Genomic DNA, 24752 nt, shown 5'->3' with positions numbered 1-24752 from the left:
GCAAATAGTAAAGCAGCTTCCAAAGGGCCATCACAAACTCGTGCGCTCACCTGCCCTCTCCACAGAGACTGGTAAAAGAGTGAAGGAAACAGTTTTCCACAATTTATTCCCCACAATCTTTAAACACCTGTGTTAACAAAAATCTAAGTGACTAAATACAAACGAGCCTCGTTTTTGGCCACAGCTGAGACTGAGGAGCGCAAGCCGGCCGGTGCTCCTCCTGAGCCCCCCACCCCTCCTTTCTGGGCAGCAGGAAGGCATCGGCTCTGGGATAGCTCGTCAGGCCAGCTGCTGACCCCCTACCCTAACCATGCAGCACGGGACAGAATGGGTGGCGCTCTCCAAACTGACCCCACCTGCAGTGCCCTGGAAGCCCCGAAGGGACGGTGGGACAGCATGTGGGGCGCTGGCCGACCCGCTGAGAACCACAGATAGGGGCTCACGGCCCTCTGATGTCAAAGCTAACATTCACCTCTCATTTACCGACTGGAAACGGCCTTGGTGAGGAGAGGCCATGCAGGACACAGTCCCCCAAGTTTCTCTCCACGTCATCTCCTGCTGTTGGTGAAATATTAGAGAAAAGGTGGGAACATATGGTAGACACGGCCACTGCAGAAAGCAGGTGCACCATTCCAGAAGGCCTCCTGATAAAGAAGGCAAGATTCTTCGTCAGTTAGGAATTTCACATCTTGACCCTGCCTCCTGGATTTCTTTTCCTGCCTCAAGGACAGAAACAGGTTTCCCTTTCTTCAGGACTCCTCGGACTCCTTTAGACGTGTGCCGGAGGGTCTCCGAGTCCACGCATGTTCCCAGAAGTCACACTACGCACCATCACAAATGTATCGCAACACGCCAAGCATATGTAATTTCCCCCAACTATTCCCAAAAACATGGTTCAGGACTGGTTTGGTGAATGCAGATTAAACAGAAGACACACTCTAGTTTGCCAGCTTCATTCCAGGACTGCGTGGCACAAGAAATTCACACATCGTATCACATGATCGTCGTCCCCTTGGACAGAAGCTGCTGACCGACCCGTGTGCGAAAGAACAGGTTTAAAATCAGGTCTCACTGGACTAGACTCACTTCACAGACACACGGACCCACGATCTCCATGCTGTTATGATAATTTCATCTTCACAGTAAAAATGTCAGGAATTCCCAGAGAAATGGCGCACCCGCTGTCTGTCACACGGCTCCCGTGGGCCAGTCACAGGAACGACTGCTGTGTGCTGACGGAGAGCGTCTACTCCAGAAGATGAAACCCTCACAGAGGGAACAGGGAGCTCAGACGGAAATGGCAGTGCACAGTGAAACAGAGCGCTCCGCCCCCAGGGAGAGCCCACCCTGCCCAGGCAAGGCCATGGGCTCTGGTGCAGAGCCTGAACACAGCAGACGACTCTGGCAAGGCCTTGCAGAGGACAGATACGCTGCCCGACGTGCTGGCGCAGCCCCAGCAAAGCAGGACGGAGCACGCGGGCTTGCGCCTCAGCTGCAGAGGGACGGCAGTGCATGGGCTGGACGGTCCCCACCACGGCGCCCATGGAAGGCTCAGCTCCCCAGCACAGAGCCAGTACCACGTCTCTAGAACAAAGTCACCATGACGAGTCCCCGTAAGACCACTCCTCGTGCAAACAGGGCTCAGGAGGATTCTTGTTTGTTTTAGGAAGTCTCCAGAATTACAACTGGCCACTGAGTTCTTAAATATCATTGGAAACAAGGTAGTTTTAAAATGAAGAGAAAATATTGCAACGTGAAGAAGGAATATATTAACTTGCTCTTCTGGTCCGGGCATCCACCTTACTTCTTCTTCCTCCTTTCCTGAACGCACCGTGGACAGAACCTGAGAAGAAAGACACAGGGATCAACCCTGTGCGTGCCGAGGCCCCAGCTTGCCTCCCCGGGCCACCAGACAGTGCCAGGGGACAGTGCTCAGAGCACACAGCTGTCGCATCGGGAAACCCCCGGCAAGGGGAACCCCAGTGAGTCACCCTGGTCAGCATGTTCTGGAGTCGACAAATACAAGTCAGTGAGGAAAACTGTTTCTGTCCACGAATGCTCCTCAAAGTCAAGTTAACTGGTCATCCCTGGGCACTCCTGTGGTCGCCACTGATCACACTGGAGGCCACACGCGCAGTCACACTGGGGACCAAGCACAGTGGAGCACGGTATGTGGCACACTCAGCCAGGCGTGCTGACGGGCCCTAGGACCTGCATGACTAGCCAGGGCTCCCTGGTGACCCTGCTCTCACCTAGGCCCTCCTGGCTCCTGACTCAGGAGGCGGCTAATGGGCCCATCCCAGCCCTAGGCCTGTTTGCAAGGGTCAGGTCCGTGCCTGGAAGTGAGCACCCAGCACGCCACTGCTGCAGCCTCAGAGGAAGCCAAGCCCCCTCCACAGCAAACAGGCCTACGTAACACTTGTGCAGCATGAACACGTGTCAGAGCTGCAGGCTTAAAAGGGAAGCTGCCTGAACACTGAGTTTCTGGAAAGACCCCAGAGAAACACAGAGTTACACAGCAGTGGCGGGGCCCACCCGGCCTTCCTGACACTGCTCGTCCTGCCCTGCTCCTACCACATGGTGGGGGGATCCCCATCTGCACGGCCCTCCCAGAAGCAAAATGATTTTCCATAACCTACGGACTCTTCCACCCAGGATTTCCACAAACAACTCAAACCAAATCTCCCTGCCTCGTGCCCCACCACGAGCCACATCTGCCACACAGGTGGGCCAGCAGCCCCCCCCACCTCCCACTCAGGTGCCCGCCCAGGCGGCAGGGCTCTGTCAGGGGCGAGTCCCATGGCTACTCAGACTCCCTGAGGTGACCCGGTGCCGGGTCTGCACGGGGCTGCTAGCACCCCCTGAAACCTGGAATGACAGTCTGTCCTTTGGGGCTTTCTCCTCTCCGCTGGAGAACAAGATTTCCAGGATTTCATTTTAGGGTGTACGTCCCTTCTAAGCACAGATAAATAAAACCTGCTTTTTTTTGAAACCTCAGAAATCTCAGAACAACACAAAAGCTGCTGCAGCCACTGAACCCAAGGATCAGGAACAGAAAGGGCTCACGCTCTCCGAGCACCTTCCCAATGCAACAGAGGCCCCTCAGCAGTTGCCCAGCCTATGCCCAAGTTTGCACCATCTTAATGTTTGTCCTCTTTGCCTTTTCCCAAAACTTCTCCAGGGACAAGAGCTCTCCATTTCACATCTGTATTTCAGAGTATCTCTACCTCAATAAAGAGAGGCACAACAGGGGCACCTGGGTGGCTCAGTGGGTTAAGCCTCTGCTTTCAGCTCAGGTCATGATCTCGGGGTCCTGGGATCGAGCCCCACATCAGGCTGTCTGCTCAGCGGGGAACCTGTTTCCTCCCCTCTCTCTCTGCCTGCCTCTCTGCCTACTTGTGGTCTCTCTCTGTCAAATAAATAAAATCTTAAAAAAAAAAAAAAAAAGAATCAAAACAGTTGTTCTCTCCAAGAATCTCACAAATGTCATTAGAGACCTGCCCCCAGGTGAGGAGGGCAGCAGCTGTCCCCCCAGCAGCTCAGCCCCAAGAACCAGGAGCGCTGCATTGGGGGGCCCGGTTCAGAGGGGAACGGCGCATAGGATGCCCCACAGACAGGGAAGGACCAAGCAGCGCCCCATACTGACCATTTTCCTTTGGGTTTCGTGGTCAGATCCACGCAGGCGAAGTGAAACCACTCAATAGGACACTGCAAAGTAGAGGACAGGCCATAGTCAGGACTCCTGCACTCCATGGGCCGGACACCAGGGTGCACGCTCCAGGCCGCAGCCCATGCCCAGCACCCACACCCCTCACCCCACTACCAGGGATGCCGGCCCCGCCCGCAGCCCATGCCAGCGCCCACACTCACGTCTGGGTTGTCGCAGCCTATCATCTCCCCATAGGACACCTGGTGGCACAGGCAGTACGTGGGCTCATTTGGGTCCACAGGCATGTCCAGCACATCGGAGGGGTGCACAGACAGGATGGTGTCGGTGAACTCAGACCTGCAGGGAAACCCCGGCCGTGAGCACAGGTGGGCAGGGATGGAGCATGCCCCTGGCACAAGAGGGGCACAAAGGCACCCCAGAGGATGTGAGGGGAGGTTCTCACCACCCAGCACTGGGGTTTGGCCCCACTCTGGGGGCACGAACCCATCTCTGTCTTGTCCCTCAATCTGGACAGGACCTAATTCCTGGGCTCCCTTACCCCCCTGCCCCAGATCCACCCTCCCCAGCCTCTTGGGGATCCTCTCCCTCGGTGGAGGCACAAACCCCCAACTCACCAGCCGCCAGTTGATGACATTGGAGAACCCTGGACCTCAACCAAGACTGACCCTGCCGCCTTCACCCACACACCCAGGACCACATCTCCACCCCACACATGCCCACGGGACCTTCACCCCAAAATCCAGAAACCTCCAGATGCCCTCCCCATTCCTGGAGCTGTCAGTCTTGGGAACCCCCTCCCACCCCCAGCTGCCCACCTGCCAGCAGGCCATTTCTGACCACATGGCGCCGTCACCCACCCACCCCCGTGAAGCAGGCCTATTGCTCCCCACTTCCACTGCCCCTCTAGGTCAGGAACCAGTGGCCCAGCCAGAATCCAGCCTGCCCAAGCCTCCCTCCCTGTGGGCTGCCCATAGCCCTGCAGCTAAGCAGTGGGGAGAGCTGAAGGGAGCATTCACCTGCAAGAGAGCGTGAAGGGCTGGGGTGCTCACTCTTTCCGTGATTTGGCAGCTTCAAAGAAACCTGCCACTACCGGACAATGTAGACACTCTGCTCTGACTGGCAAAGAAAGACCACCCTCCCTCCCCCTCCAGAATCAAGAACACGCAACTGCTGCGGGGACACAGCCAGTTCACACCAGGAGCTTGAGAGGGAGCTGAGAAACCGCAGCAGGTCACAGAGAAGCACACCGATGACATGTCCCAGAAGCTACTGCCACCCTGTTCTCCCAAACTCTTGTCAGGAAATACTCTGCGCCTCTACAGTCAGATCCCAGGCTTAGCCCTGTGCCTCCATGCCACACTGCCGTCCTCCGTCCCAGCGCCCCCCTACCCCCAGAGACCACCGTCCTCCATCCCAGCGCCACCCCCAAGACCACTGTCCTCCGTCCCAGCGCCCCCCACCCTGAGACCACCATCCTCCATCACAGCACCCCCCCCGGAGACCGCCATCCTCTGTCCCAGCACCCCCCACCGAGATTGCCCTCCTCCATCCCAGCGCCGCCCCCAAGACCACCATCCTCTGTCCTAGTACCCCACCAAGAGCGCCATCTTCTGTCCCAGTGGCTGTCCCCCACAGAGAGCACCACCCCTCGGATGGAGGAAGTGATGTCCCTGAAGGCTCCAGAGCCTTTCGCAGCCTCTGCCCTCCACAGCTGAGCTGCTGTCTGTCTCTGGGAACAGACAGGGCTTTCTCTTTTTATCTGAAATCTGGATGCATCACGAAAAGTACCCTGCTCCACATGCACTTACACACGCTCCACACACGCTCACATGTGCATACACACTCCCCACACACACACACACTCTCCACACATATGCACACACTCTCCACACATGCTCACATGCTCTCCACACACTCTCACACATGCTTACAAGCTCTCCACACGCCCCAGGCATTCAGCTACCCTCCAGGCAGGGACATGGTCTCCAGTTGTTCTGCCAAGCAGATTTCTCGGCTTGGCCTGACACCCTCACCCGCTGCTGGATGTGTCCCTCCCATCAGTGGGCTTCCATCCCCGGGCACTCACCTGGATGCTCAGTGCCAACCCGCGTGGGGTCCCCCACAGGCGCACTCAGGGCACGCGCCTTCCATGTGCTGACTGCGCTTCGGCGGCTCTGTGTGCTCTGCTGGCAAAGCCTGACTCAACTACCACATGGCGAGCTGACACCAGCCCTGATCCCCCATTCCCCAGGTTCAAGGGCCGCCTCCCTCCCGTCTCAGCTGAGGGGGTTCTGGGGCGGGAGGGTGGAAGGGAATGCCAGGAGGTCCCAGGGAGGCCAAGCCCACCAGGCAGGCTACAAATCCCATGTCAGCCGTGCTGGGCACGAGCGGTGTCCTCTGAGCTCACTTCCCTAGACACGGTGGGTACCCCTCCCCGGGCAGCCCCAGGAACCCCCCTCCAGTGTCTGAACCTCCGCTGTGCATCCCAATGCACATCGGAGCAAGACTTCGAGCAGGCCCAGAGCTGCTCACGCAGCCCTCACACACCTGTCACCCCAGTGAGCCCCTCTGGGCTGTCCCGACATCCATACAGTAGGACAGGAACAGCACAGCTGCCCTGGGGGGCCGTGGAGAAGGACTTCACGCAGAAGGGCCAAGTCCAGCCCAACCTGCCTGCCAAGGTGCTCTGCAGACCTCCCCCACGAAGTTCCCCTTCTCAGCTGCAGCCAGCCCAGAAGAAAAGCTGGGGCAGCAGCAGCCACATGGTCCACCTCCTCAGCACCATCAGACAGTGGTCGGCAATGTGCACACTGTCACAGCTCTGTCCAGGGAGAAGCTGCATGCTCGTTCATCTCAAGTGTGTCCACATAGGCAGCGGCTAGACACATGGGTCACCATGAGGTCTGAGCACAGCCAGGTGCACGCCCCGCCAGGGAGGCTGGGGCCTTGTTCCCCACAAGAGAAGGAGGCCAATGACAGCACCTACTGTCTCCGTAAGAGGCCACTGTGCTTTGGGTTCTGATCATCGAGGAGCAGGAAGACTCAGAACCCTGCAGCTACAAGTCAAGAAAACAAGCCCAGTAAGCTGCTAAGACCATGTTTTAAAGACACTGGCAAAGCTGTGGAGTGACATGGGCCAGAAGCGCCCGGGGCAAGGGAGGGGCGGTGGCCGAGCTGGCAGGCTGCCCCACTCCTGGGCTCAGCCAAGGGCTGACTGCACTCCGGGGGATGCACCGAGCCATCATGGCTGCAGACACTTGCGACCCTTACACTCAGGGCGGGAGGGACCCCATAGCCTGTTTAGTGAACCCGGGAGCCCTGCAGCTGCTGCAGAGTGGCAGGAAGGCTGAGCAAAGATCCGTGTGGCGCTCTCAGGGAAAGGGCCTGCCTCCTCCTGACCTCTGCCAACCACAGCAACACGGCAGGCAGGACACAGGACAGGAAAGCTACACGTTGCAAGAGCGCTGCCCAGCCACACAGGGAGCCTTTCAAGAAGGAGAAATAAACCATGGGTTCCCATCAAGAATGGGGGACGGCCTCCCCTCATAAGGCTTCGACATCAGAGGGGACTAGGCCCAGGCAAAGGGCCCCTAGCCCCCACCCACCTCAGTTTGCCTGCACCAAAAGCAAAAGAAACTCCTGGGGAGAAATCTCACCCCACATACTCCTCGCACACCTGAAGTCAGACAGATACGAAGAACCATGGGATGCGAGAAAGAGCAGGAAAATGTGGCTGCAACCCCAGGAGAGGCTCAACTCCGCCGGACCCACAGAGCGCCAGCTCATGGAACTAGGCGACCCCAGTCAAAATTCAAACAAATCCCCCGAGCAAATGAGGAGAAGCACTGTCTTAATGTTTAGTGAAGATACGCTCTTGGGGTTTCGTGTTTTGTCAGCAACATCAAAACCCTGGGAAATGCCAGGAGTCAAAAGTCTAGGTTCTTTGAAAGGAAAATTGTGAAGAAAGAAAGGGAAGGAGACAAACGCCCAAGTGAAAGAGACTAACAGGGCTTAGCGACACAAGAAAAGAACAAAGCTTCCACTTCGACTGGGACCTAGCAACAGGCACTGAACTTGCATCCTACTGTGAACAGCTAGAAAACAGGACAGAGCATGTCACACAGCTGTTTCCAGACACTGACAAAAGGCAGCTGAGGACTGCAACCCCAGGCGAAGGTAAACAAACAAGGTGAGCCCTGCTGGCTGCATTTCCCACACCCAGCCCGCCAACAGGAGAACCAAATACAGCACAGTGTGTCAAACGGAGGAAGACCCCAAATTTCCAGGAGGTTAAGGCTGCTGGAATCTGCTGGTGAGGTGCTGTAAAGGACGAGGGTAAAGAGAATGTGCCCCAGAAATCTGCAAAGGGATCCCTTTGAGTTTTTCACAAAAAACTAAGCTGTGCCCAGGGTGAGAATCCATGAGCCCAGGCAGAGAACACGGGCATGCTGTGAGCTGAACAATGGAGGCTTGGTGGTGCTACAGCTCCAGCCAGCCTGCCGGGAGAGGCCACACTACAGTCAACAGGCGTTCAGAAGACAACCCTGAAGGGCCACACCTCAGCAGGATGACATCAGCAACCCCAGCAACCAGGCTACCCTCACCTGGAGGTTGGCGAAGTGATGCCTGCAGTGGCGGGCTGTCTCTGTAAATAAGGTCTGATGGAAACACAGCCACATCACCCAGCTATGTGCTTTTTGTGGATGGTTTTGACATAAAACAGCAGAAGTGAATGGTCACAACAAAGACAATAAGCCCTGCAAGCCTAGAATATTTACTATCTGGCCCTTTAAGAAAATAGGGTTCTTTTACAAAGGTTAAAAATGAGCCTGCGAGGGCACCTGGGTTGCTCGGTTGGTGAATCATCTGCCTTCAGCTCAGGTGGTGATCCCAGAGTCCCAGGATCAAGCCCGCAGGGAGCTTACTTCTCCCTCTCCCTCTGCTCTTCACCCCAGCTTGCGTGCCCGCTCTTTCTCTCTCTCTCTCAAATAGACAAAAAATCTTAAAAAAAAAAAAAAGAGCCATGAAGGATCAAGTTGATCCACAGGTGATTAAACCACTGAACAAAAACTGGAAAAAAAAAAAATTCAATACCCACGAACCAAAGACAACAAAATGCAGACACTCAACAACGTAATATTCACACTAACATCCCATGAAAAATCACTAGACATGTGAAGAAGCAGAAAAATGCTTCAACCATGAGAAAAACCAGTCAATAAACAGACCTGCTGAACCATTCAAATTGTATAAGTTAAATATGTAAAGCTTTCCGTATGTCAATCATACCTTAAAAAACTGGTCTTTAAAAAGAAAAAAATATATTTGGAAGTAACAAATAGATTCAGAAAACATCTTTCAAAAAGCTATTATAAATACTTGTGTTCAAAAACATTAAGAAAAATATAAATGTAATAAGAAAAACAGAAAGTATGAAATAGAAATAAATAGAACTTCTTTACAAGAGAATCACTTAAGTGGAAGATTCACTAAAGGAAATTAAGATTAAATTAGACATCAAACAAGAAAACACTTGGGGCGCATGGGTGGCTCAGTGGGTTGAGCCTCTGCCTTCGGCTCGGGTCATGGTCTCAGGGTCCTGGGATCGAGCCCCGCATCGGGCTCTCTGCTCAGCGGGGAGCCTGCTTCCCTTCCTCTCTCTCTCTGCCTGCCTCTCTGCCTACTTGTGATCTCTCTCTGTCAAATAAATAAATAAAATCTTTAAAAAAAAAAAAAAAAGAAGAAGAAGAAGAAAACACTTGAAGATAAAGCAATAGAAACTATCCAAACACGAACTATCCAGACACATAGAAAGAAAAACACTGGCCAAAAAAATAAGCAGAGCCTCAGTGAACTGTGAGAAAATATCAAGCTAATGTACATGTAATGTGAGTCCAATAAAAAGACATAAAGAGAGCAGAAAAAACTATTTTAAGAATAAATGTCTGAAAAATTTCCAAATTTGATACAAAATATAAACCAGCAGTTCCAAGAAACTCAATGAGCTCCAAGCAGAATACACATAAAAAAAACCCACGCCAGAACAAATCATAATTAAGTTATTAAAAATCAAATTACTAATTGGAAATCTTAGAAGCAGCAAAAATAAAGCCACTTACATATAAAAAAATCAAATATAAAAATTATCACTAATTTCTCATCAGAATCAATTCAAGATGAAAGACAATGGGACATCTTAAGCGCTAGAAGAAAAAAGTAAATCTAAAATTCTATATCCATCAATAACATCCTTCAAAAAAGGAGATAAAATAGACATTTTCAGAGAAAATATTTGAGGACATTCATCATCACCAACAGCCCTGCACTATAAAACAATGTTAAAGTAAGTTCTTTAGGCAGGAGAGAGATGACACCAGAGGGAAATCTGCATCTACATAACGAAACAAAAGCAGTGGAAATGGTATGTGCGTGGAGTGACAATAAACGTTTGAAAATCTGTTTAATATAATTAATGGTTTAGACCTAAAATAATAACAACATGTTTTGAGGCTTATATCATGCGTAGAAGTAAAACTTTTGACAAAAGCACAAAGGACAGGAGGTAAAAATACTTGGGTTCGACCTTACACTAAACATGAAATAGTGTAATATCATTGGAAGTTCACTTAATGAACAGGGTGTACATACTAGAACAGTCCATGGGAAAAAAAACACTACAAAATACTTGATTAGGGGCGCCTGGGTGGTTCAGTGGGTTAAAGCCTCTGCCTTTGGCTCAGGTCATGATCCCAAGGTCCTGGGATCCGGCTCTCTGCTCAGCGGGGAGCCTGCTTCCTCCTCTCTCTCTGTCTGCCTCTCAGCCTACTTGTGATCTCTGTCTGTCAAATAAGTAAATAAAATCTTTTAAAAAAACCCTAATTAATCTAAAAGACACTAAAATAAGAAATGGCAGAGACAACTAACAGCAAGAGGGTAAATTTAAATCCAGTCGTATCAGTAATTGTGTTAAATCTGAGACTCTAAATATTGCAGTAAAAAAGAGGCAGCGATTCTCAGACTAGATAAAAAAAGCAAGACCCAACTTTGCTGACTTCAAGAAACCCACTCTAAATACAAAAACAAAAATATGTTGAGAGTAAAGGGATGCCTGGGTGGCTCAGTCAGTTAAGCCACTTTCTTCAGCTCAGGTCATGATCCCAGGGTTCTGGGATCGAGTTCCGCATCGGGCTCCTGGCTCAGTAGGGAGCCTGCTTCTCTCTCTGCTTCTGCCTGCTTGTGCATGCTCTCTCTCTCTCACTCTGACAAATAAATAAAATCTTAAAAAAAAAAAAAAAAAAAGGAAAGAAAAAGGAAAAAGCTCCACCATGCCAAAACTTATCATAAGACAACTGGAGTGATCATCATAATATCAGACCAAGTAGACTTCAAAACAAAGAATAATACAAGAAATAAAAAAGGAAGACATCTCGTAACAATGAAGTAGTCAGCTATTTTTAGAAAAACCTAAATGCAAAGGTAACAAGAAGTAACATAGCTTTAAAATGTGAAGCAAAACTGACAGACAGAAAGGAGAAACAGACAAGTCCATAGCTAGAGCTGGGAGATTTCAACATTCTTCCCTTAGCAATTTATCAATCGAATAAAGGAGTATCAGTAAGGATACAGAAGACCAACAACACTACCAACCAAGCTTTCTGATTGACATCTACTCTCCACCCAAAACAGTAAAACATGACATTCTTTTCTAGGGTATAAGGAATATACAGGAAGACAGGACCATAAACCATAACACAACTCTTAATCAATTTCAGATTATTTCTATTTATGATATTCTCTGATCATAGCAGAATTAATTTAAAAAATGAGATCAGAAAGCTACCTGGAAAATCCCAAATTATTGGGAAACTGAGAACATACTTCTACATAAGTTATGAGTCAAAGAAAAATCACAAAGGAAATTTTAAAATATTTTGAATGGAATAAAAATTAAAATACAGCATATCCAAATTTGTGGGGTATGCTAAAACAGTAACTAGAAGAAAATTTATAGCTTTAAATACTTATATTAGAAAAGACGGAAAGTACGAAAATCACTGATCTAAGCTACTTCCACCTTAAAAAGCTGGAAAAAAAAAAAGCCAAGTAAATCCAAGTAATGGGAAGAAAAAATAAAAATATGAGCAGAAACAGGGGCACCTGGGTGGTTCAGCAGGTTAAGCATCTGACTCTTGATTTGGGCTCAGGTCATGATCTCAGGGTCATAAGGCTGAGCCCTGCATCGGGCTCTGTGCTGGGCATGGAGCCCAAGATTCTCTCTCTCTCCCTCTGCCCCCACCCCCCAAAAAAATATATGAGCAGAAATCAATGAAATAGAAAACAAACAATAGAGAAAACATAAAAACCAATGAAGCCAAAATCTAATTCTCTGTGAAGATCAAGACAAAATGAGAGAAGACATGAATTATCAACATCAGGTCTGAAAGAGGAATCATCACTACAGATCCTACACAGAAAGACAATTGTGTGACATTATTAACAATTTGATGTGAATAAATCTGATGACTCATGAAACAACCAATTCCTTGAAAGACAGATTACCAAAACTGACTCAAGAAGAAATAGAAAGGCTCAATAGTTCCATAACTTTAAAAAAACTGAATACAGCACTAAACTGTAAACTTAAAATAAGAACATTTTATTGTATATAAATTATTCCTTAATAAAGTTAACTAAAAGGTTAAAAAAAAAAAAGAGCAAGATTAAACTATAGTGTCCAGGAATGTACATGTTGGGGACAAAACTACAAAGAATGGGCATAAAAATGGCGTAAGTCTGGGTCATGTTCACTTGGGGCAGAGGGAGGAGGTTATGATTTCAACAGGGTACACAAAAGTGCTTCTGGCAGTAGTCAGTGACAGACAAGGATGTGCCTCGGATGAGTTCATTAAACTACATGTTTGTTCTGCGTTTGTATACTGCAAGATGGTATCTGGAGTTTTTCTTAAAAGTTTAAACACCAGGTTTAAGAACCAAAACTTCTCCCTTTTTTTGGTGAAGAACAGACTCTCTGAGATCTCCCCCTAACTGAGAAAACCACCTCCACGGAAGTCACCAGACGCTTTACTGTTTTCTCTGTACTCTAAAAATCACTTCTGTGAAGCAACACAGTAGCTTGGGGGTTGGCGGGGAGCAGGTGGGAGAAAGCTTTAAATGAAATATTCTGAAGTTCAAGGTAAATGATACATATATTTAATAAATGCAGTCATGCAACTTAATAACAAATATATCCAAAATATATATTTATACATAAAACAATGGACAGCTATATATTTAGCTGTTAAAGCGTGGCTTAGCCTGAACTGTCAATAAATATAGTGTCTCTCGAGAGGCAGGACACACAGTGGCTAAGAGCGTGGGTTGTGGAGTCGGACCGCCCGGGGCAAACCCAGCTCCCCCGCGCAGGAGCTGTGAACCCTAGGGCTGGTCGTGCTCCCTGGGAACCCCGTTGGGCTGCCGAGCACAGCTGGAGCCGGAGCCGGAGCCGGAGCCGAAGCCGGAGCCAGAGCCAGCCCGTGGAAAGCATGCAGAACTACACCCACCGCGGGCATGCAGGAAGCACATCCTCGCTGTTAGCTGCCATTGGTGTTTCTAGATGCTAAGGAAATACTAATGCTAAGTAATCTTTGGAGAGAAGGAGACAAGGAAAAGAGCCTCTCACCCTCCTTTATGCTTCTTTTTCTTTGGAGTATCTTCCTCTGAGGTCCTCCTGCCACGACCCCGGGAGCCTCTTTTTTCTTTCTGACCCCGACCTTCTGAAAGACAATAAAACCCCAATTACCCTCAAGAAATTCACGAAAGCAGGACACAGGAATTACTCAAATATATTTCCCATAATGTTCCTGACATGTTTATCACCAAAAACTCTTCAAAACTCCATAGGTAACAGTAACAAAATAAAAAAAAACTTAACAGACTTGCTTTTTAACCCTCGTCCTCCGGAGCCTTCAAAGTCACTGCCCTCCATCTTGTCCTTCAGATCCGCTTCGAAGCGTGCCAGGTCTGCATCAAGCCTTCGGATGTGTTTATCCACCTAACGAGAAGGATGCTCACAAGTCTTACTTAAAAATGAAAGCAGAACACCTCAGGAATCCCAAATACACTGGAAACCAACCAGGAAGTACTTTCTTGCCCTTTACTTGGGTTTTCAACAAAGAAAGCTCCTAAAACAAGGTCCACTATCTCAGTTCATGAAGGGTCTTTGTCCCCACGTTTTGACAGCTCCACAGAAGAAATCCTACTCAGGAAAACCATGAAGGGAGGCAATAATGAGAAAAGGAGCTGGGAAATGCAATGGAATGGGGATGAGGACATATAATACTGAACCCTAACTTAACCTGAGTTCAAAAATCTGAAGAACATACAGGTTCTCACAGAAAAGGCCTCTAACACTGTATTTAGAACAAGATAGAAGAAGAAAGAGAAGGCAATGGTCGAAGCACAGGAATATGACAGTGACCACACTGCCCAACAAAGGCAGCCTCCAGGGAGACTGCCAGGACTTCATGAGGACGCAACACAAGGCATCCCTTCACTCAGTGGGCTCACAGCAATGAACCCATTAAGCCACACCAAGCGTCACTGTCTCTACCCATCCTTGTCGGGAAACAAGCTCCAATCTCAAACCTATTATGACTCAGAGAAAACCTGAATGTGTCTGACAACTGCTGAAACCTAACTCTTAAAAAGCAGGCTGCTTACTGTAGAGATCCAGCACTTGGCAGGGGTGCCTGGGGGCTCAGGTGGTTAAGCATCCGATCCTTGATTTCGCCTCAAGTCATGATCTCAGGGTCTTAGGATCAAGCCCCGTGCTGTCAGGCTCAGGAAGGAGTCTGCTGTAGGTCCTCCCTCTGCCTTTGCCTCTCCCTGCCACCCTCATCCCCTCATCCATGCACGCATGCTCTCTCTCAAGTAAATAAATTAATCTTTAAAAAAAAAAAAAAAGATTCAGTGCTTTGGGGCATCAAAACCCCAAATATAAGCATTACGTTCTCCTTTTTGAGTATTCTTTCTCAGCTACAACTTAACTCAGGTTTTTTAAAAAATTCCCGTTTTTTCTCAGGGGACAGGGAATGGAGTCAGGGGATGGCATGCAGGCCTTCCTTTACTACACAACTTGATGTGCATCACAGGACAATCACTTGTGCCCCACGGGAGCCCCACACAAAGCTACTTGAGAGAAAACTGGACACAACAAATTCTAATACTTGAACTAGAGCTGACAAAAAGAGGCATTAAAAACACACAAAAACTTAAAAGAGTCACTAAAGCGTCCAAACGCACAACCACAGAGGGCACGGAAACCAAACTGCAGGACGACAGTCCCTACAAAAGGACACCCCAGTACTTGCTTCCTCAAGAAGCATCTCCCCGTCAAAGCCTGAGCCCACCTGGCACTCTGAGCCCTAGGCCCCTCCCTGTGTGACAGGGCGGAGCCTGAACCCCCCACCTGACCCCTGCCCTGCCTCCTCACCATCTCGTAGGTCTGCATGGCCAGCTGCACCTTATCGTCACTGTACTCCTTGCACTTGCTATAGGCACTCTGGATCTTCTGCAGGTGCTCCACACGCTGGTCCGGAGAAAGGGTCTTCACCGTGGATATGTACTCTGCGGCCAGGATGTCAATCTCGGCTTTCTTATCTGATACAGAAATGGGGGAAAAGCTAGTCCCTACAAGAGATTCTACACTAGCAAGTAAAGCTGAACAAGGCCAAGCTGCAGGGTGCCCGGTGGCTCAGTGGGTGGAGCGTCTGCCTTCAGCTCAGATCACGATCTGAGAGTCCTGGGATCGAGTCCCGCATCGGGAAGCTTGTTCTCCCTCTCCCTCTGCCGCTCCCCCTGCTTGTGTGCACTCTCTCTCTCTCCCTCTTTATCAAATAATAAAATCTTAAAAAAAAAAAAAAAAAAAAGCCAAGTTGCAGCAAAGCAGTGGCTGGCTGAACGCTGGTGGGAGCACGGCAGGCACAGCCTTCAGCAGACAGCCCAACATCAGGGGCCGTGTGGACACCACAGCCCGGGCAGCACACCCAGGATGGGACAGTGTGCAACCGCCCTCCCAGAAAGGATGTATTCCTACCTCTCGGATTCCCAACAGCCCCTGTTGGAATAGCAAATCATGTGCTCACCTTGGCTACAACCCGGCATTCTACTCTTCAATACACAGCCCCCCAGATTTAGGACACATACAGGAAAACATTCATCAGTGCAGACAACATGAAACATGCTCGACGTGCAATCCACAGTAAAACAGACTGAGATGCTGTGGTCCGTTCACACAGCAAGCCAATGGCACACAGCCACGGGGATTCTTCCCACAGAAGGCAGCAGTGAGCCACAAAAGCAAGACATGAAGGACAACTCGCAGGGAGACACCATCCATATTAAGGACAAACACATAAAACCGTGAACTCTTTGGTTTAGGAAGGTAAAAAAAACGTGCTACAGAAGAAACTGAGGGTGGGAGCCCCTTGGGGGAGGGATGGCACACTCGGATTACACAGGGCCCCAGGTACCAGAGGCCCCATTCCTCTATCCCAGGAGAGGTCTGCAAGGTGCTGCTTGTTAAGCAATGGACAAACACTTACACTTATTCCTGAACGCAAATGCTGTACTTTCACAATAACAGAATTCTCTGTATCTACTGGTCAGGTGATTGTAGCTCAGTGAAAAACCACAGCTATTCTGATCTTACAAAACATGTGGCAGGCACAATGAATGAAAAATCACCCATGCCCAAGCACATGGCCACAAAACATGAAACCTCGGGTTCAAAGACAGCAGCCCAAAAGCTGCTAAACAGGAAAGGAAAGAAGAGCACATGCATCAAGGGTGAGGAATGCGAACAGCAGCAGATCTCTCAGGGCAACAGGGAAGCTGGGAGACAACGCAACAGCACCTTCCACATGCTGAGGGAAAATGATTTTCAAGCTGGAATTCTATACCCAGCCAAGTGTTCATCAACCATGATGTAAGCACGTTTTCAGACATAGAGCGTGTACCATGTTTCAGGGAGCTACTGCAGGAAAGACTCCAGTAATGCAAGTTTTCAAGAAAGGATGTTTACAACACAGGAATCAGGGTCCTGCCCCAAAGATGAGCAGAGACAGTGCACCAGCCACTGGCCCAGAAAAAAGCCACAGGATGGGAGGCTCCAGCAGAAAGGTTTGGTGAGGAGGGCGAACTCGGGACGGGCAGAGCACCTCGTGTGGCAGACAGAGTGAACACGGGGAATGCATATGGAATACGGAAAACAAAGCAATTCTGAGCACTAAGAAAAACAGTTATTCAGAAAAAGGTCACATAAGCAGAGCACGCAATGTGGCCCAGGTGCAAGCCACTGCCATGGGGTCCTGAAGGAAACGCCATTCCTGGTCTACAGCAGACTCAGAGTCTACATCACGGCACCAGGAAACAGTGGGGATGGGGGGATCTAACCTTCATATTCCACAGTAACAGAATAAAGACCAAAGCAAAAGGGAAATAAAGTAAGAAACAGCAGCAAAACCAGGATGTTTAGAAACAGGGAGCTAAATACCAGAAGACTGCAAAGTGCTATCTGTTTAAACCATGTGTACACAGTTTGAGGGGCGCCTGGGTGGCTCAGTTGGTTAAGCAACTGCCTTCAGCTCAAGTCGTGATCCCAGAGTCTCGGAATCGAGTCCCACATTGTGCTCCTGGCTCCACGGGGAGTCTGCTTCTCCCCCTGACCTTCTCCCCTCTCTTGCTCTCTCTCTCTCTCTCTCTCAAATAAATGAAATCTTAAAAAAAAAAAAAAAAATTTAAACTGTGTGTACACAGTTTGGAACCAGAAAACCTTTTAAAAGAAAGGAAAGGTAATGAGGAATCCACGACAGCTGTGAAGATGCCAAAGGAAGATGTTTCAGAACCCAAAACACTAAGTCGAATTTTAAAGCATCAACACCATCCATAAGACATCAGCCAAGGCCCAAAGCTGAAGGCTGGGTTGCAGCCCCATTGCCCTGGGGCCCTGGAGGAGCAGGGTCACCTCTCCCAGCTGCCAGGGCCCACCACAGGCTGGACAAAAGAGCCTGGACCTACCTTCTGTCCGCTGGTCCAGCTCTCGCATGAGCTGGAAGTTCCTCTGAAGCTCACATGGAAGGTTCTCGATGCCTGAAACACAGAGACATGTACTTCTCAGAAGCAGGATAAAACCTGCCTTCCAGATTTTATACCTAAAGTCTACAAATAATAAACTCACTTCATTTCCTGTTTCTGTGAGGATTTGGGGAACAGAAGGATTAAGGTATCTTTGGGGGGGGATGGGTATGAAACTCTGATAAGACTGACAGGCTTCAAAGGGTGTTGGAAGCTGGAAAAGTTAGAGGAGGACTTACCCTTGAGCTGCAAGCAGAGGCTAGGAAGATGGCGCGTGTGACCCTTCCACCCTACACCCCCAGCGAGTCCTTCCCTCTCAGTACTCCCCCACAGTAGGTAAGACCAAAGCCCTGGGGTCTGTTTGATCTCCCCCACCCCAGCCTTACTCAAACACCCAATGCACAGGGTGGAGCAGGCCAGTGCTGTGTAGTGTATTTCATGCAAGGAGACAGAACATTTGAGCTACACAACACAGCAGGCATTGGCCGTGGGGCTGCTGGGCACCTGAAATGGGGCTACTATGACTGAGGGACTGAACTTTGCATTTGCTCAAGTTTCATTAATTTCAAGTTAAACAGACCACACTGGCCAGCACAGGTAGAGGACCCCAGGCCACACTGCCTTCCACACTGCGCTGCCATCCTCCTGCTCCAGGCCAGCCTTCCAGCCTGTCTGCACAGATGACAGCTGTCCAGCTCACCCAGAGACTGGCACACAGGCCCTCCCCAGCCTCAAGGCTCACCACAGCCTCCCCAAGGACCTCCCTATTTGGTTCTATCCTGGGCTCTGCGGGACAGTGCCACCCCGGGTCTCTCACAACCTGCTGGGCTCCTTCATGCCCCTTAATCTGTGAACTTTTAAAAATCCATTTGCCCATTTGGAAATAAGTTCCAGGAAAATGAGGACCGAGGCTTAGCACACAGCAAGTGCTCAAAAATCAAGCCGTCACCTCCATCCTAAGCCTTCACACAGGTGCCCCATGCATGATGGAATCCACAAACCTCAAAGTGTCCTCATAGGGCTCACTGGGTAGGTACTGGGACAGAGAAGGGAAGCCACAGAGCTCCCCAACAGACATGACAGAACAGTAGTGACAATGGCAGGGAAAGGCCTCCCCTTTTTAGTGCTCTCCCACCGGGACTCCCCCATGGCTCAGGCTCGGACTGGCAACCACCCTGGGGAGAGCTGAACCCCAACGTGTCCCCCAGGGCAGTAGAGGCAGGTACCAATAACCGTGCATATTCCTACTGCAACACAGAGCTCCAGAGCACCCAGCCCAGGCCCTCCCGCCCGTCCCCCTCCCCGACGCCAAGGCCGAACGCAGCCAGAGCCAGATCCAAATTCAGATCAGCAGCGTTCAAACGTGGGCTTTCCGCTGTCGAATGCATGACCTTGACAAGCTACTTGGCCTTTGCGGCCTGCATTTCCCCATCTGCTCAGGAGTTCTCAGGAGGCCCCAAGCTGAGCTGCATGTAGACAAAAGGACGCCTGCAGGAAGCACCTCCCAGGCGGCTTTCCGTGGTGACCATCCCTGGGCTCAACACCTGAACCAGCCCCGCCAGTCCCCTCCCACCAAGGCCACGCGGAAGGACGGGCATCTTAGGGGACTGCCCACGCCAGTTATCTTCTCCAACACCCAGGTCACCACACGAGCCGACACAGAACCCAGGCCGGAGACCTCCCCCCACATCCCAGACCCGGAGCACCCCCCCAAGCACCGCCCAGCGTCCGAAGCTGCTGAGGTCAACGACCTGCGCCCGACCGCCCGCGCCCAACCACCCTAGCCTGACTCCGCGGTGGGGGCGGGGCAGGGGCGGGGCCTAGGGTGGGGGTGGGGCCAGGAGAGCGGAGGGGGCTGGGAAGGGCGGAGCGGGGCCGTGAGCCGGGACTTGTCCGGGAGGGGCCGAGGGCGGGGCCAGCCGGGGAGGGCGGGGCCTAGCCGGGGAGGGCGGGGCCTAGCCGGGGAGGGCGGGGCCGTGGAACGCAAGCTCCGCCCCGTGCGCACGGGCCCCCGCCTCCCCGTGACGCACCTGGAATTGGCGCGGCCGTGACGGTAGGACCCCGCGCCGCGCCCCCCGCGCGCACCTCCCTGCGGCCCCGCCCCGCCCGGCGCGCGCCCCCGCCGCCCCCGCCGCTGCCGGACCGCCCCTGCCGCCCCAACGAGCCCTCCGGGTTCGCGAGCGGCACCTGGTGCCCGCGGGGTGGGCCCGCGTGGGGAGGCCCTGCGCGGGCGCAAGACCCAAGGGCTGCGAGGGGCGCTTACTGTCCAGGTAGTGCTCCAAGTACATGGCGGTCGCCATCTTCGTCCGCGGCCGCGCTCTGGGTCTGCGCGGGCGGGCGGTGCCGCGAGGGGCGGAGGCGGGGCCGGTACCTTCAGTATTAATGAACCTCGGGCGGTGATTGGCCCGTCAGGCGGGGCGGGGCGCCGTCTGGATCCGCCCCACAGCTTCCGGCCGGCGGGCTGCGCACGGCGTCGCGCGGGAGCGGGTCGGGTTCCTGGCTCAGGCGCCCGGGGGAGTGGGGTCTGGGGACCCCGCCCGTCCTGGGTGCACGTCCCTGCCCGCGTGGCCGCGGCCCCAGGCTCCCGCCCCCTCCCCGGGAGGACGGGCAGGGTGTGCGGCGCGGGGCCTGCAGCGGCCAGCGGCGCACGTGCAGGTGGAGTGCGGGTGCGGCGGAGGGACCGGGCTCCGGAGGCTCGGGCACTGCTCGCTCGGGCAGCTGCTGTAGCGGCTTCGGCGCTAGAGATGCGTGCTTCAACGGAGCGTGCCCTCGTGAGCTTCCCCGAAACCTGCCTGATACTAGCCAACGAAACACAGTGTTTCCAGTTTCACGTTCGCGTGAATGGTTGACAGGTTTCCCCACGTCCTCGGGCTGCGGACCTGCCTCCGGTTCAGCTTTGAGTCCGAGTGTTCGCGGCCCGCGCACGTCCCTTCGGTGCTCGGGGGAGTGCACAGGCGCAGGTACGCGACCGCGCACCGCCGACCTCGGTGCCTGCGTTGTTTCTAACTAAATAAACTACATTTTTTGGAGTAATTTTAAGCTTACGGGAAAATCGAGAAGAAAATAGAGTTCCTATAGACCCCTAAACACGTGCGCACGCGCAAACACAGCCCCACTACAAGCACTTGGCACTAGTGTGCTACATTTATTATAACTGGTGAAATAATATGGACACAGTATTTTTTTTTTAAGATTTTATTTGTCAGAGAGAGAGGAGGAGAGGGAGGAGCAGGCTCCCCGCTGAGCAAGGAGCCCTATGAGGGACTGGATCCCAGAATCCTGAGTCGGTCCCTGAGCTGAAAGCAGACGCTTAACTGCCTGAGCCACCCAGGCGGCCCTTGATACGTTATTATTAAAGTCCGTAGTTTACTTTAGGGTTCACTCTGTGTTGTATATTCTGTAGGTTTTTAACAAATGTGTAATGACATGTATCCAACATTACAATATACAGAATCCTTTCTCTGCCTCCAAAATGCTGTGTTCTACCTTGTCAGCCCTTTCCCCACTCCCCGCACCCTTGGCAAACACTGATCTTTTTACTGCAGTTTTCCCTTTTCCAAAATGTTGTAGAGTTGGGATCACACATTTCGCAGACTTTTTAGATTGTCTTCTTTGACTTAGTAATATGCATTTGTTTCCTCCGTGCTTTTCTGTGGCTTGGTAGCTCATTTCTTCTTAATGCTGAGTAACATTTCATGGTCTGGATGTACCAGTTTACCCATTCACCTATTGAAAGACATCTTGGTTGTTTCCAAATTTTGCCAATTATGAATAAAGCTACTATAATCATTAATGTACAGGTTTTTGTGTGGACATGTTTTTAATTCCTTTGGTTAAATACAAAGAAGAGTAAGATTGTCTAGGTTTGTAGGAGACCACCAAACTGGCTTCCAAAGTGGCTGTATCACTTTCCATTTCCACCAGTAAAGAATGAGAGATCCTGTTGCTCCACATCCTCACTACCACTTGGTGTTGTCGGTGTTCTGGATTTTGACCATTCTGATGGGTGGGTAAAGATATTTCATTGTTCTGTTTGCAATTCCCTAATGACATAATTCCCTAATGAATTCTTCTTACATGTGTATTTGCTGTCTGTACATCTCTTTGGGTGAGGTGTCTGTTCATAACTTTTGCCCATTTCTTCTTTTTTAACTTTTTAAAAAAGATTTTATTTAGAGGGGCGCCTGGGTGGCTCGGTCATTAGGCATCTGGCTTCAGCTCAGGTTGTGATCCCAGGGTCCTGGGACTGAACCCCGCATCAGGCTCTCTGCTTGGTAGGAAGTCTGCTTTTCCTCTCCCACCTCCCCTGCTTGTGTTCCTGCTTTCACTATCAAATAAATGAATAAAATCTTTGAGAAAAAAAAATTTTTATGGGATGCCTGGGTGGCTCAGTTGGTTGAGCATTTGCCTTCAGCTAGGGCCATGATCCCCAGGGTCCTGGGATCGAGTCCCACATCAGGCTCCTCTCTCTGCCTGCCACTCCTCCTGCTTGTGCTCTCTCTCTCACGCTCTCTGACAAATAAGTTGATAAAATCTTAAAAAGAAAACTTAAAAACATTTTATTTAGAAAGTGGTGGGGGGTGGGCAGAGGGGGAGCAGACTCCCCACTGAGTGTGGAGCCCAGTGAAGGGCCAGATCCTGAGATCACAACCCAAGCTGAAACCAAGAGCCAGATGCTGAACCAGCTGAGCCACCCAGGCACTTCCTAACTTTTGTCCACTTTTTAACGTGGGCTGTTGGTTTTCTTACCGGTGAATCACACTATCCACTTTTCTACTATTTACATTTTTAACTTCATACTCTTTGTAAACACCAGGCCATGTTTTACTCGTTCTACTTCATTTTGTTTACTAGATTATTTCATTGCATTGGTGTGCCATACTTTGAACAACAGATGTACAATGTTTTGATTGTACGAAGTTTTCATTAGCATCAGTAATGCCCTGATGAACATGTGTTCATATGGCTGTACGTACCTGTGTGCTCCAGCTATTGCTGCATAATAAGCTACCTGAAAACAATTGCTTAAAAGAACCGTTTTAGGAGCACTTGGGTGGTTTAGTCCTTAAGCGTCTGCCTTTGGCTCAGGTTATGATCCCAGGGTCATGGGATCCAGCCTCGTATCGGGCTCCCTGCTTGATAGGAGCTTCTCCCTCTCCCACTCCCCCTGCTTGTGTTCCCTCTCTGTCTCTCTCTGTGTCAAATAAATAAAATCTTTTTTAAAAAAGGTATTTTATTACCACTCAGGATTTTTTTTTATAGACTTTGACAGAGATCACAGGTAGGCAGAGAGGCAGGCAGAGAAGAGAGGAAGGGAAGCAGGCTCCCTGCTGAGCAGAGAGCCCAACACAGGCCCGATCCCAGGACCCCGGGATCACAACCCGAGCCAGACAGAGGCTTTAACCCACTGAGCCACCCAGGCACCCCAACACTCAGAATTTTTGAGTCATGCATTTCAGCCGGGCTCAGCCGAGTGATTCTTTCATTCTATGTAATACTTTAGAGGTCACTGGGGTAGCTGGAAGGTAGCATATGATTGGTGTCGTGGACCAGCGTGCCTACATGAGACCTCTCCAGCACAGCAGTCCCAGGTACTGGTACTGTTCTAACCATGCAGGGAGGGCTTCCAGAGAGTTCCAGTGAGCCTCAGTAGAAGCTGCACTACTTGTGAAAACTCCTCGGTAGTCCTGAGAAATCTCACTACATTTTATTGGTCAAGCAAGTTGTTGGGGACAACCAGATTTGGGATCACATCCCAAGCTGAAGGCAGACGCTCAATGACTGACCCAGGCGCCCCCCAGAATTTTATTTCTTGTGCAGCAGTCCCAGTGTGAATAGCCCAGCGGGCAGCAGCCGGGCTCCATCGGATCACTCGTGGGCCCCTTCCAGCAGTGTCTGCCCCCAGGGAGTTTGTCATCATCAATAGGGTCAAGGCCAGGTTGCAGGGAGGGGAAGCGGTGGGCAAAGGGAAAGCACCGAAGGAGCACAAGCTGTGTCTGATCACAGTTCATCGGACGGTTCATCAGCGCTTAACTGTATGGCCACATCCACCTGCAAGCAGGGCTGGGAAACGAAGTCAGGCTAGCGGGGTACTCATGTGGCCAGCAGACTCTTCTGGAAGTACAGGAGTGCTGTAGACTGAGTAGTCCCCCAGATTCATAGGAATGCTAGCTACCGATGTGACTATGCCGAGAGGGAATTAAGAGGAAGAAGAGACACTGGCGACCTCTCTCCACACCCACATGGTGGGAAGACTGGCTCCATTGGAGCCCCACGGTCTGTGCTGTCTGGACAGGGTAGCCTGGCTAACAAGAAAGCCTTTGGTGCCACAATCCTTAAGGAAGAGGGAAGAGTAAAAGGGCTTTAGTACCTTTTGGGGTTTTTTTTTAAAGGACAATCCCAAACATGTAAGAGTAGGGGGGCCCTAATGAGCCCTGTGTGCTCATCAGCCATTGGCACCTTACAACCCATTTTATGTCCCCTCTGTCTCCAAGCACACTTAGACCCAGAACCCTATAATTTCCTCCACCAAGTGCCCACCTATAAGGCCTCCATGGTGCTGTGAAGAGATCCTACTTGCACAGCTCTAGGGCCGACTGTGCTAACCATCAGGCCTGAGACCAACCTGTCCATGCAGCAGAGCAGAAAGGAGACAATGTCCAGATGCGAGGCCACGCCCCTGCCCATGGTGGGGCCACAAGATCAGCACTGGATGCATGGAGATGCTAAAGTCACCCTGTGACCGGGAAGGAGAAGCTAGAACTGCTAACATGGGGGCCTGACCTTTGACATCACCAGGCAGCAGAAACAGTTATCGGCTGCCTAACTCTGGACTTTGAGTTATGTGTGATAACGAAATATCCCCATGATGTAAGCCACAGGTAGGCTGGTACTTGCACTTAGTGTCATTCTGATATGAGGCAGGACGTGTTGAAGACTCGAAGCAAAA

The 24752-nt window shown here is 50.9% G+C and overlaps 1 protein-coding gene across 2 annotated transcripts; it reads right to left on the bottom strand.

Moving 5' to 3' along the window:
• Positions 1 to 1391: 1391 nt before the first annotated feature.
• ING5 (inhibitor of growth family member 5) lies at positions 1392 to 20169 on the bottom strand. Of its 2 annotated transcripts, none has more exons than XM_032857726.1 (8): positions 20067 to 20169; positions 17747 to 17818; positions 15162 to 15328; positions 13610 to 13721; positions 13350 to 13443; positions 3871 to 4006; positions 3647 to 3708; positions 1392 to 1843 (listed from the first exon to the last, which is right to left on the bottom strand). In XM_032857726.1, exons 1-8 carry the CDS (start codon positions 20101 to 20103, stop codon positions 1801 to 1803), a joined length of 723 nt encoding a protein of 240 aa, XP_032713617.1. In that variant the 5' UTR covers positions 20104 to 20169; the 3' UTR covers positions 1392 to 1800. The 2 variants fall into 2 exon arrangements, with proteins under 2 accessions (XP_032713617.1, XP_032713618.1); XM_032857727.1 differs by having other exon boundaries at positions 13350 to 13440.
• Positions 20170 to 24752: the final 4583 nt, after the last annotated feature.

Source organism: Lontra canadensis, unplaced genomic scaffold, assembly GCF_010015895.1.
Source record: "Lontra canadensis isolate GAN:19392208 unplaced genomic scaffold, GSC_riverotter_1.0 scaffold13, whole genome shotgun sequence".
Taxonomy (NCBI): domain Eukaryota; kingdom Metazoa; phylum Chordata; class Mammalia; order Carnivora; family Mustelidae; genus Lontra; species Lontra canadensis.
Note: the sequence above shows the minus strand (reverse complement) of the source record. Positions and strands in the feature narration are given on the sequence as shown.

Excerpts from the sequence above, each read along its gene's own strand:
- ING5 (XM_032857726.1), bottom strand. The coding sequence starts at position 20,103 with ATGGCGACCGCCATGTACTTGGAGCACTACCTGGACA. Across the intron at positions 4,007-13,349 it reads AAAAAGAAGCATAAAGGAGG|GTCTGAGTTCACCGACACCA; the intron begins GTGAGAGGCTCT and ends GTTTCCCTGCAG. Across the intron at positions 3,709-3,870 it reads TAGGCTGCGACAACCCAGAC|TGTCCTATTGAGTGGTTTCA; the intron begins GTGAGTGTGGGC and ends TCTACTTTGCAG.